We start from the raw sequence: 13,267 nt of genomic DNA on the forward strand, positions 1-13,267 counted from the left end.
ACTGGAATTAATCAGAGACAAGATCTCATCCAGCTTGAAGAAATTCAGTTGCAGCCATCAAACGGAAGGCTCTGCCTGGAATGCCCTCCCTTGTTCTCTCCTTAAACCAGCTTGGCCGCTGCTATTCCTCATACCCAGCAAAGCCAGGAGCCATTTGATGTCTCACTTCTCCATCCCTCACTATGCTTAAATGTATCACAACTTCATGGTAAATAAGTTCTGTTGACACAAATATGTCCCATGAACGGACTAGGTGGGCTCAAAGTGGTTCACTTCCTAGCAAATGCTTGGTACTGAGATACTGGTTGTGGAGCGCAGAGAAATAAGGCGGACTCCCAGAAACTGTAGCTCTTCTATTCACCTGCGAACATTTCAGCTAGAATTCCAAAACAAGTCAGCTAAATGGATCCAGCCTTTGAAGCATTGTATTTAACCTGTGTTCAGCTGGAAGGATAGCTCTTTTCATTCTGCTTTTATCATCCCTGAATCTACTTAATTGGCTTTAATTTTAGAATACAGGTGAGGAACTGAATGACAAGTACACTGATGTGATAAGACACTGTACAGTCCACGAGATTTAACAGATTTTTACTTTTATTCTCATACCTGGCTGAAGTTTTGGATTTCATTTTTTTAAGATTTTGTTTATTTATTTGACAGAGAGAAAGAGAGATCACAAGTAGGCAGAGAGGCAGGCAGAGAGAGAGGGGGAAGCAGGCTCCCTGCTGAGCAGAGAACCTGATGTGGGGCTCCATCCCTGGACCCTGAGATCATGACCTGAGCAGAAGGCAGAGGCTTTAACCCACTGAGCCACCCAGGTGCCCCTGGATTTCATTTTTTAATCAAATATCTGATGACCGCAGATCACTAAACAGTAAAGTGAAAACAAGTCATCTGTATACCTGTCAGTCATTTGTAGTGTGTTAAATAAATGACAATGTATACCCCCTGTGAAATATAACAGATATTTACTTTTATACTAGGTTGAGGTTTGGGGTTTTATTTATTTTTAAAGTTTTTATTTTTAATTAATCTCTATATCCAACATGGGGCTTAAACTCACAACCCCAAGATCAAGAGCTGCATGCTCCACCAACTGAACCAGCCAGGCACCCCTGGGATTTTATTTTTGAATATTGCTTTTGAGCAGATGAAATATTTACTGAATGCACGACATGTAATAAATCATTTAAAAACTCATGTGATGGTTTACACAATGAAATTTATGAAGTGTTCCCATGTAATAAAATGAACACTTGCTAGTTGCTAGTGATATAAAGATGAATAGTATACAGCCCCTACTGCGAAGCAGTTCACAATTTAGTGTAGAGAGACTTATAAAACTCTGATAAATACTAACATGGAGAAGGACAGGAAGAACCCAAAGCATAGGGGACAAGGAAGAGGGTCATCTAATTCTAGTGGAAAGTAGGAGTTTATGCATCACTTAGACTAGAAGAGCTAGCTAGCCTCCGCTGATGACGAAGTATCCAGAAGCACTTTGTGGTGTTGGGAGATGTTATGCCCTGGTGATTAGATGTGGTTGGCCATAAGACAGGGGTGTGAAACCAGGCCTGCAGCAATAGTAAATACCGCCAAGTAGGAAAACTGAGGAGCAGGTTTGGGGGAAAGTCAGTGAGTTCAGTTTGGGGCACATTAAGTTTGAGGAGGCTGTGGACATCCCAAGTGAAGTCACTCAGTGAACACTGTGCTGGTGTTGAGGTTCTGGTGGTAAGGATCTGTTCTCAGATTATGCTGTCCTTTGTAAATGCGGGAATCTGGAACCAGGTGAGGAATTGAGAGGTAAGGGCTGGAGACAGATTCAGGACTCCTCTGTTTACAGGTGAGCTCAGAGCAAGAGACTGAGTGGCGTTGCCTGAGGACAGTATGCAGCATGTACTGAGAGAGTACACCACAGCGGGTACCAACATCTCAGGGGAAGCAGGGGCTCCAGGAAGAAGAGGGCAACAGGAACCCACAGACAGGTTGCCCAAGAAGAGGGCAAGAGGAACCGGGAAAGTGCAGGACATGGAATCCAAAGTAGAGAAACTGTGTCAGGTGTTGCCAAGGTTCTAATTCCATAGTGTTTATTAGGCCCTGTAACCATACAGGAAAATGCTTGTATTTTAATATATAGTGAAAGCAGTTTCCCGAACCATGTAGAGGGTGTGTTCTGAAATACGTTTAAAAAGCCATAGGGGGGGAAAATGCCAACTAGCCCAAAATATTAATAGTAGCTCTTATTGGGTGACTGTTTTTAAAGATGTTCTTCATGAATTTTTTATATTTTTCATGTTTTCTACATCATGTTACTTTTATAATCAGGAAAAAAGTTCAAAAATAAAGCCATCGAGCTCTTTGCAATAATCGCTTGTATTTGTCTGAAATAGAAAGGTTACCTTTTCGGAAGCTAAGCAGGGTCGGGCCTGGTTAGTACTTGGATGGGAGAAAGGTTACCTTTTAGGTTATGCTGCATATGTGACAGCATATGATTATATTATATATAATTGATTATATATGCTTCAACTGTTTGGGTCAATGGAACAGTTTGGGGGGCCTTTAGAGTCTGTAGCAGATTAGCATATTGTATCCTATTGATACAGGGATTTTTTTTGCTTCAATATCACTTTTTTTTAAGTTTTTATTTAGATCCCAGTGAGTTAACACAATGTAATAATTAGTTTCAGGTGTACAATGTAGTGATTCAACAGTTCCATACAACACTTGGTGCTCATCACAAAACAAATGCCCTCCTTAATCCCCATCACCTGTTTCACCCTCCCCCCCCACCCTAGATAGAGACGGAAGAATAAAATGACTATTGCAGCTGTCCTGCAATATTACTTGTCTGCTGAAGTCCAGACAGTTGGTTTCTCATAAAATAGAATCTTTCCCCACACCTGCGGAATTAAGAACTTGCACTGTGAAAACATTTGATGAAATTACATGTGCCATTCTTTCTTTTCTAGATTGAAGCTGATTTCGTGATGTCTTCAGTAAATCCAAATGCTTCCGGTAATACGAAACTTAATATTAATTTTTAGACATTCACGAAGCGAAAATTAAGAACAGAAATAGAGATGATAAAGCACATCTTCGTTTTGTTCTGTTTCAAGGAAAGAGGTTTAAGTTCTTTAATGCATTCATAAGTACATATGTTTATTGTACTGAAGTTTTAAACCATTGAAAACCATAAAGAAAAATCTTGCTTGTAATGTCAACAGCTGATGGTGGGGATTTTCTGACTTAGATGAACGGAAGTGGCACTCACTGAAATGGAAAGACGGGGTGGGGAGACCTTTGAATCGGCGATGTCAGGCACTCAGGCTGTGTGAATACAGAATTCAGAGGAAAGCTGTGGGCTGGAGAAAGAAATTTGGGAGTCATTGGCATGTAGATGGTTTTTGAGACCATGGGGTAGATGAGAGACCATCTAGTGAGACAGAGTGGACTGAAAATCTTAAGAACGTCCCGTCAATCGCGAGAAGTCCGAGAGAGAGTTAGGAAGTGGCAGAAGATTTAGAGGGACGGAGGGGCAGGAGGAAAATCAGGGGTGTCTGATCAAAAGTGAGGAGAAGCCGATTCTTTCAAGGAAGAGGCTGTGGTCAACCCTGTTGAAAGGTCAGATGGGTAGTAACTGAATATTTATCTGTTGGAGTTGGCGACTCGATGTGTTTACTGATTTAGCAAGAGCAATGAGGGCAGAGGCCAGGCTGGAGTAGTAGAGAAGTCTTGTCAATGTGGGAAACAGAGGCAGAAGAAAATTATTAGATTTCCTTACCTACATAACAAGCCCTTGAAACAGGCAGAGTGACCCTCCTCTAGGGACTCAACTACCCTCATCTTGAGGCTTTGCTAAGGGCAAAGGACAATCCTAGCCTGACTGACCCCTACCCCCAACCAGGATCCTCTAAGTCTACTTTAACAATTCCTTTGGAAACTTTATCTCTAAACCTCCAAGATAGTGTCGACAATCATTCCTAAGCATATGGCCCACTGATATACATCTAAAGGGTCTCAGGAGAAGGTTTTATTACTGGTAATGAATAACCTTTTCCCCAGACAATAGCTAGCCCCTCAAGGTCCTAGAAACGTTGCTTCCAAAATTCCTTAGAGACTTATGCCATCCCTAACCCCCTCCCAACTTACAAGTATATAATAGACCACTCCTCACATCCCCGGGGCAGCAGCTCTTCCTGCCCATGGGTCCTGTCCCCGTGTTTTAATAAACCACCATTTTGCACCAAAGATGTCTCAAGAATTCTTTCTTGGTCATTGGCTCCGGACCTCACCCCACTGAACCTCACCTATGTTCTAGAACTTCATCATTTTAGTAGGTCCAGAGTGGCTGGGGGTTGAGAGCAGTTGGTTTTTTTTTGTTTTGTTTTGCACCTAAAGATGTGTCTGAGCTTAGCAGATTGCTTTAGAAAGGAAGATGAGAGAGACGGGAATATCTGTTGGTTTTGGAGATAGGGTCCAGAGCATGCTTTGACTGGCTTTTTAAAAATTACCTTTTTTGGCAGGGTAGTGGTGGTGGTGGATAATTTAGAACTTACAGAAAGTTGCAAAATAAAAATAATACCGAGAAGAGCTGTATACTCTTTACCCAGATGCACTTGTTAACATCTTACCCTTTGGGCCCCTTCTACCACTGCCCCCTCCTCTCACTGCACTGAACCTAAAACCCCAGCAAACTTTTTTTTTTAAGATTTTGTTAATTTATTTGAGAGAGAGAGAGAGAGAACACGAGAGGAGAGGGGTCAGCTGGAGAAACAGACTCCCTGCCAAGCAGGGAGCCCAATGTGGGACTCGATCCTGGGACTCCAGGATCATGACCCGAGCCAAAGGCAGTCGCCCAGCCAACTGAGCCACCCAGGCACCCAAACCCCAGCAAACTTATCAACTTCATAAGCTTATATTGGTACTATATTTTTAATGTAATTTACTGTTTATATTCCAGTGTCATCACTTGATCTGATAGTGTCCTTAATAACATCTTACCTCATTTAACACAGGAATTAGTCTTTAATGCCAAGTCTCTTTAGCCTCCTTTAAAATGGAACAGTTTAAAAGGACTGTTTAAGTTTAAAAGGACTGTAAAGTTTAAAAAATTGTAGACTTTTTTTTGGCCTTTTTTATAACATTGATATTTGGGGCGCCTGGGTGGCTCAGTTGTTAAGCGTCTGCCTTCAGCTCAGATTATGACCCCAGGGTCCTGGGATTGAGCCCTGCATCAAGCTGCATTAGGCTCCCTGCTCCTCGGGGAGCCTGCTTCTCTCTCTCCCACTCCCTCTGCTGGGTTCCCTGTTTTGCTGTGTCTCTATCAAATAAATCTTTAAAAAAGCGTAACATTGATATTTTTGAGGAACTAACCCAGCCCCCAGTGTTTGTTCTATAAGAATGGTCCTTGTTTTGTGTTTGCCTAATGCTTCTCTGTAATTAGGTTGAAGTTAAGCATTCTGAGCCAGAATGCTGTTTAGGTGACCTGTCCCTCTCCAGGTATCATGTCTGGAGGAACCTAATATCCACCTGTCTCTCATAGATGATATTAATTTTTATCACTGATCAAGATTTTATACAGTTTCTCCATTGTATTCTGTTTATCTTTTCTTCCTTTGAAAGTACCAGGCAGTCTGTGGAGATGCACTGAAGACATTGCAAATATTTTGCTTCTCATCAGAATTTCCCCCTAGATTTGGTAACTGTGATTCTTTTCTGACCCAGTTTTTGCCAAAATGGTTACAAAGCAATGATTTCTAATCCCAGTGCTTCTTCCCCCACCTTTTTTCAAAAAGATGTATTTATTTGAAAGAGAGGGGGAGACCATGAGTGGGAGGGGTAGAGGGAGGGAAGATCTCTCGCAGATTCTCCGCTGAGCATGCGGCCCAACTTGGGATTCTTGTCACAGGACCCTAAAATCATGACCCCAACCAAAATCAAGAGTAGGACGCTGGCTGTGCCACCCAGACACCCTGCCCCGTACTTTTTCCAGTTAACTCTTGACTATGGGCAAGAGACCTCCCTTCTTGATCAGTCGTTCTGTTTATTATCAGCATGTTTTATGTTTTTAATAATTTATATTCTGTTAATTATTTTAGTTTTCACTTTGTCACAGACTTGGTCATTGAGTGTTTCCTTAAGCTGGCTCCTGTTTATGACCAGTGTGGCTTTTTTTTTTTTATCTTTTATTTTTAAAGTTTTATTTATTTAAGTAATCTGTACATCCCACGTGGGGCTTGAACTCATGACTCCAAGATCAAGTCGCATGCTCTTCTGAATGAGCTAGGCAGGTGCCCCTAAATATCTTTTTATTTATAAATGTTAGATTTACAAAGGAGTTTACTGGATTGCTTTTTTGTATACAAGGTCTGGGACCACATGTGAACCATGACTCTTAGAGCAAATTATTGGCAGGAGAATGTGTTTTTAACAAACTCTCGAACTTGGGAATTTCCCCAGGTTTTTAATTTTTAATTTTTTATAAAAATTTTTATGCTTTCATATGCTCAAATATTATTTCTGTAATGTTCAATTAGTTGTAACTTCTTTTTTTTTTTTAAAGATTTTATTTATTTATTTGACAGAGAGAGAGCACAAGTAGGCAGAGAGGCAGACAGAGAGAGAGGGGGAGGCAGGCTCCCTGCCAAGCAGAGAGCCCGACGTGGGCCCTAACCCAGGACCCCAGGATCATGACCTGAGCCGGAAGCAAAGGCCCCAACCCACTGAGCCACCCAGGTGCCCCCAATTAGTTGTAACTTCTTGATGAGGCCTTGCCTATGTTTTTTTCTGTGGGTTTCTATGTGAATTTTCTAATCTAAAAGATTTCTATCTTCTGGCAGAAGGATTTCCCACATTTTTTATGTTGATAGGGTTTCTCCTTAGCAGTCCCCCAACAGTGAGTGATTCTGTCTGAGTGAAGGTCTTCCCCACACATTATATACGCTGTGCTGCTTCATCTTGTGACTTTCCTGAGAGAGCAAGTGGGACCGCTATTGGAGGCATTTTCAGATCATTAGTTTCATAGATCTCCCTAATGTGTGTTCTCTGATTCTGAATTGAATATTTGCCTTCACACAGAAGGTTTTCTTTTCTTAATGCATCTTTTGATCTCCAAAGGGGTGTTCTTCTAGAAGAAAGCTTTTCCACATTTTTTTTAAAGATTTATTTATTTGACAGAGATCACAAGTAGGCAGAGAGGCAGGCAGAGAGAGAAGAGGAAACAGGCTCCCCGCTGAGCAGAGAGCCCGATGCAGGGCTCCATCCCAGGACCATGGGATCATGACCTGAGCCTAACGAAGGTAGAGTCTTTAACCCACTGAGCCACCCAGGTGCCCCGGTTTTCCACATTTTTTACAGGTATAGTGAATTCTCCATTGTAGAGCCAAGATTGACTCTCACAGAACTTTTTCCTACATTCAGTTTCATAAGATTCCCCCACCATGAGTTATCTCATGTTTAATAAGACTTCATAAAACAGTTTCCCTGCCTGTGTTACATTCATGTGATTTTTTTCTCCTGTATGAGTAATTTGAAGGGTAAATTCTGGCAGAAGGTTTTTTACCTTCTGAAGATTTCTCTTGTTTGTGTGTATTCTGATATAGAGTGAGAACCGATTTGTGGCAAGAGGCTGCTCGAAGTAAGCCATTGTTAGTTTCCTCCCATAAATAATTGTGTGTATATGTATGTATATATGTATATGTGTGTGTGTATGTGTGTGTGTGTATACATATATTTTTTTTCCAACCCCACCCCCTCCGGTGTTTGGGAGACTCAGTTTGACTTTGACTTGTGGCTAAAGATGTGTTTGTGAAAGTTACAAAATTTCCTTTATGAATTCTCTAATTCTTGAGTTTTGACTTCACACAGAAATATTCTCACATTTGTTGGAGTCACAGAGCTTCCTTTTACTAGTGCTCATGTCCACTGGAGCTTTATGTTCTGGGTCAGAGTTTCTTTCCCTTTACTGTGTTTATGTGGTCTCTCCCAGCCTGAGTTCTCTCATATATAATGAAGACTGCTTTGTTATGGAACATTTTCTCATACTCCTTACGGCCTAAGGAGTGCTCCAGAACTGGAATTCTTTGAGAGTGAAAATAATCTTCCTGATGAGACCTCTCTGACTTTGATGATGTGCTCCTCGACCTGCTCCCATATACATTCTCTACATTTTCTTTTTTTTTTTTTTTTAAGATTTTATTTATTTGATAGGCAGAGGTCACAAGTAGGCAGAGAGGCAGGCAGAGAGAGAGGAGGAAGCAGGCTCCCTGCTGGGCAGAGAGCCTGATTCAGAGCTCCATCCCAGGACCTGAGATCATCACCGGAGCCAAAGGCCGAGGCTTTAATCTACTGAGCCACACAGGTGCCCCTCTCCTGCATTTTCTATCAAGGATATTACATCTAGTCTCACATCCACTCCTCAATGAGATCATGAAGATGATGCTTTTCACAGCATCTTTTCCTAATAACTAATTTTAAGATGTATTTCAAAAGGTTGCAAAATAACTTAGTCCTCTGAGAAATTCAGGGGAAGAACGGGGGTAATGAGATCACAGTGGAGGTGCTTAGCACCTGGCTCCAAAATTCTTGTCAAAGGACTCTCCTCAGTCTACAGTTTCCAGTCTTTTCCCTTTCTCCTCTTCCTCTTCTTTTTTTTCCCTCTTTCTTTTCTTTCTTCTTTTTTTTTTTCCTCTCCTTCCTCTTCTGGTCTTGATATTAATGGCAAATGAATCTTCTCAGAGTATTACTATCTTAAAGATTAAAGGAATAGATTTAAAGTCAGGGTACTACCTTTCCAACTAGCTTTAATTCATGTTCCCTTGAAAGGGAGACTCAAGGCCACAAGCACCCAAAAGAAAGAGCAAAAAAGTCATCCTAGCAGGAAATCCCTGCCAAACTCTGATTGTTGCTAACGTAATTTTTTTCTGTTAGAACTCTTCAGTGCTGAATCAATTTCAGACTATCAACTCCTTCTTTTCACTCTTTCCATATGTGAGTCACCTTTTACATGTTATTTTTTTGTTCAGGAAGACGGTTTATGCCCAGCTTAAATGTTTTGTCAAATGGTCTCTCTTCCTAATGTTTTGAACTTGAAGAAGCACCAAAATGTTGACCTTGGCTTTCTGGAAGCTATTTATTCAAGTAATCCCATTTTTTCAAAGTTCTTGGCAGGCGTGACCTGGGAGTTCTCCAGCTATCTGTGACTCTTTCTATATCCTGGGCAGGTCCCTCACATGCCACCCAAAAGGATTCTCTGTGCAGGCCCAGTTGCTGCCCAGCTTCCTGGGTGAGGTCCAGACTCACATCTGGATTCATCCTGATTTGGCAGAGTCTTAACCAGGCACACGCTTCACACAGTACCGAAACCTAGGTGCCCAGGTCCTACTTCGGTACTGGTCTCTCTAAAAGTCAGGTCGTTTCTGTACGTTTTCCGGGTGAAAATTAAGAGTAGTGAAAAGTGAATCAAAGCCATTAGAAGCAAGAGTAGAGTGTCTCCAGGAAAGACACACTGAGAGAATTTGAGGGCAGCCAGAAATAGCAAGAAGGCATTTTAATGTCTAGCAAGCAGGTATCAGCCAAAACTGTTTAGGGACTGGGAACAGGAAATCATATTAGTGGGAGACAAAAAAAATCAAGCCTCTTGTTTAAGAAGCAGCAGATCACTGTTGGGTGGTTCTAATATATATTGTGCAACCCCTTTTAAAGGGTTGTATTTCCTAATAACCCTTGTTCTCTGTCATGCAGTTCATACCTTCTCTAAGTATAGAGAACAGAAGTAGTTTGCAACTAGAAGAGACCTAGAAAACTTATTTATTCCCTTCTTTTCCATGAGGAAATTAGGTTCTAGAGAGGAATATTAATATCTCAATCCTGGCATTTGATGGTTCTTTATTTGTTTACAAAATACTTATAACGTATGTTACAATATTTATTATAGATGATAATTGCAGCTATGACTTTCTGAGAGCTTACCATGTGCAGACTCCATGATGAGCACTGTGCATGAATTGTTCAATTTAATACGACTCTATGCTCTCAAGATTATCCTCATTTTGTAAGTTTATAACCTTCTGAAACTCAGGGAGGTTAAGTTAGAGTGGCCCAGCTATCTACTTAGCAGACCACAGTGGTCGGATCTCCAAACTCACCCTCTCAACCATTTGATAAACCCTTCCCTTGATTTTAATAGTGCCATGGGTCATATTAGTCATTGTGACAGAGTTGAGACCAGCGTTCACTCCCCCAGGAACTTCCGTCAATGTGTTGAAGTCCAGAGTGGATCAGTACACAGAAAGCTCTCCACTGTTGTTAGAGGTTGATGTCAGATTTGCTTCTGAGCTACCTAATGTCCAGAACAAATAGGGAATGACAATCTAGTGGTCAGTATTCATGCAATAGAAACTTCTTATGTAGAGGGACAGTTTTCCTTGATTTGGGATATTTCTTTCACAACATCACATGGCAGAGAGACTGATGAGTGGCCATTGATGTTCAGCAAATATACTAGTGAATTTTGTAAGGCTCTTCCTTAAACTTTCTTCATTGCAGGCCAGTGGTTTAATGCCAACCGTGTCTCAGCAGTTCCCTGAGGGGCAGAGAAAGACCACGACCATGGGTGATACCCTATGATTTGACTTCACTGTGTGATAAATTATTGAGCATTTTATATGAGTAACAACAAATAAGATTCATGGAACTTTTGCTTAGTAAGTAAATCAAGTGCTGTAAGAACTGCATGAATTTTGCCCCACTGAATCCTCACAGCTGTTGGTGTGTTTTCATCCCAAATCCATGTAAAATATGTCTACGGATAAAAACAAAGTACTTCAGAATTTTCTTTGCACTAGGTGATTAGATCCAGCTTTTTTTTTCCCCTTCCTGTTTTCATATTACCTTTTGAAAATAATTAACATAATTCACTTGCATAAAGAAGGAAAGGCTTTCCAAGAACTTACTTTTAACCAACTTAAACAATGGAAAAAATCAAAGAGATTGACTCATCATCTTGGTGATTATGGACTGTTTGACTCAGTCATGCTCTCCAGTGTTAGTTCAATTGGAAAATAATTTGTGGAAGAGCTTAATGGCCAATTGGCTTGTATACTTTAATTTATTGCGATCTCATCTGAGTTGTTTTGAGCCCAGTAGTTGATTGTGAAATGTATTGTTTTCCCAGATTTAAATTTAAATGTCCATTTTCTAGTGTTTTAAGTTCTGTAAACATCCTTTTTAGCTGTGTATATTTTCTTGTTTGGGGCTCATACCTAAGGAACTAAAGCCCCAGTATAGCAGGTTTAGCAAGGTTTTATTTGACTTCAGATTTCAACTGATCTCTTAGTTCTTTTCTGTGATTAGAAAATGCTTGCCCATTATGCTTACCTTATCTTGCAACATAATCACGGGACCATTTTGTTAGTATTGGCCATTCACCCCTAAATTAATTTATTTCATTACCCATTTAGAGGATGCTGAGTAAGTGTCACTGTAGGGTAGAAAAGAATTGGGAGACACGGACACTGACCAAAGATAGGGAAGATAAAAGGGTATTGTCACTTCATTTATGGCCAGATGTCAAATAATTACTGTGGACAAGAAAACCTCTAAGAGATGAGAGGAGGGAGACAGGAGGTATGGGCCAGAGCTGGATGGGAAAGGATGGGTAGGGTTTGCAAAATTAGAGAAGCAAAGAAGAGGACTTAGTGAAATGAATGAAAGCAGATGCCATTTGTGTGCTTATCCCCGAGCCCCTGGTGCTTTCTGTGCTTTGCCATGCCAGTGTGGAGGCAGAGCTCAGCATGATTGCTTGCCCGCCACGCTCCATGTCCGTATAAACATTGGGTGTCATGTCAAATGTGAAGGCATTTGCTAACAGTACAGAAAAGGGCTTTTCCCCTCCCTCTCCACAGCTAGTGATGGGAAAGGCCTAGTTAGTGCTGTCTTCTCTTTGCAGGCTATCTGTAGCCTACCTCTGTGCACTTTCTCAGACCTTCTTCCCCCACTGCCCACCCTCAGAGGCTGGGACTTCTCCCAGATCCCTGCTTAGAAGACCCCCCCCCCTTCCCTGCCCAGCCATCCCCAGATTTGCATATCCAAAGCTATCAGCTGTCATACTGTTAGTAATGGGTCCTACCCTAAATGGAATTCATCCTCCTTGGGATATTTTTACCTCTTGCACCAGCAAGGAGTATAGTGCCTACCTATAAGTGAATTGTGTTCAGCAGAGTAAGCTAATCTGATGGAAGCTGAGTGTTAAGAAGGCGGACTGAGGATCTCTTTGCCTAGAAGGAATAGTGAAGCTTTAAATTCTAGAATACGGTATTGGGACTTTGTAGTATGAAGGGGAAGAGGAGCCTCTGATGGCTTACAAGCAGGAGATGTATACAATAAAAAAAAATAACAATTCCTGTCCATGTTTGATAGAAGTAAGGTTTTATTGGTTCAGATTTCTCTATTCTGTTGTAACCTGGTTTTACTCTTTTCATTTTCTTCCCAGTGATATAGTAAAACTTGATTTCTTCCATTAAGGTAGATTCTTTCCTCTTTATTCCCTTACTTTCATTCAGGAAGCTGGAAGAAAAACGTTAGTCCTCAGAATTTATTCATCCATTTTACTGTAACAGCTCACCATTGTTTTTGTTTGTTTCAAGTTTTTATGTAAATTCCCGTTAGTTAACATACAGTGTGGGACACCTGGTGGCTCAGCCAGTTAAGCATCTGCCTTGGGCTCAGGTCATGATCCCAGGGTCCTGGGATCAAGAGCCTCATGTTGGGCTCTCTGCTCAGCAGGGAGCCTGCTTCTCCCTCTCCCTCTGCCTGCCACTCTGTCTGCTTGTGCTCTCTCTCTCAAATAAAGTCTTAAAAAAAAAAAAAACAGTGTAATATTAGTTTCAGGAGTAGAATTTAGTGATTCATCGCTTATAAACAACTCCCAGTGCTCATGATAACAAGTGCTGTCCTTAATTCCTATCACCCATCTAGCCCAGCCTCCCTACCCACCTCCCCTCCATCAACCCTCATTGTGTTCTTTATAGTTAAGGGTCTGTTGTATGGTTTGTCTCTCTCTTTTTTTTAACCCTAGGAAACAAAACAGATGGGGGTGCCTGGGTGGCTCAGTCGGTTAAAGGTCCCACTCTTTATTTTGGCTCAGGGTGGTATTGGTTCAGGTTGTGATCTCAGGGTTGTGATATCAAGCCTGGGGTGGGATTCCATGCTCAGCTGGGAGCCTGCTTAAGATTGGCTCCCTCTGCCCTCCCCACTTTTCCAGGCATGT

The 13,267-nt window shown here is 41.4% G+C and overlaps 1 protein-coding gene across 1 annotated transcript in view; it reads left to right on the top strand.

Annotated features, from left to right (window-relative positions):
* Window positions 1-13,267, top strand: part of EFCAB11 (EF-hand calcium binding domain 11) — a 141,167-nt gene that overhangs the window by 1,724 nt on the left and 126,176 nt on the right. The window contains exon 3 of the mRNA XM_080808646.1: window positions 2,970-3,015. Within this exon, the coding sequence (XP_080664772.1) occupies window positions 2,970-3,015 (46 nt within the window). The remainder of the gene's footprint in view (window positions 1-2,969; window positions 3,016-13,267) is intronic.

The sequence above is a fragment of the Martes martes genome (genome assembly GCF_963455335.1).
Source record: "Martes martes genome assembly, chromosome: 7".
NCBI classification, from domain to species: Eukaryota; Metazoa; Chordata; class Mammalia; order Carnivora; family Mustelidae; genus Martes; species Martes martes.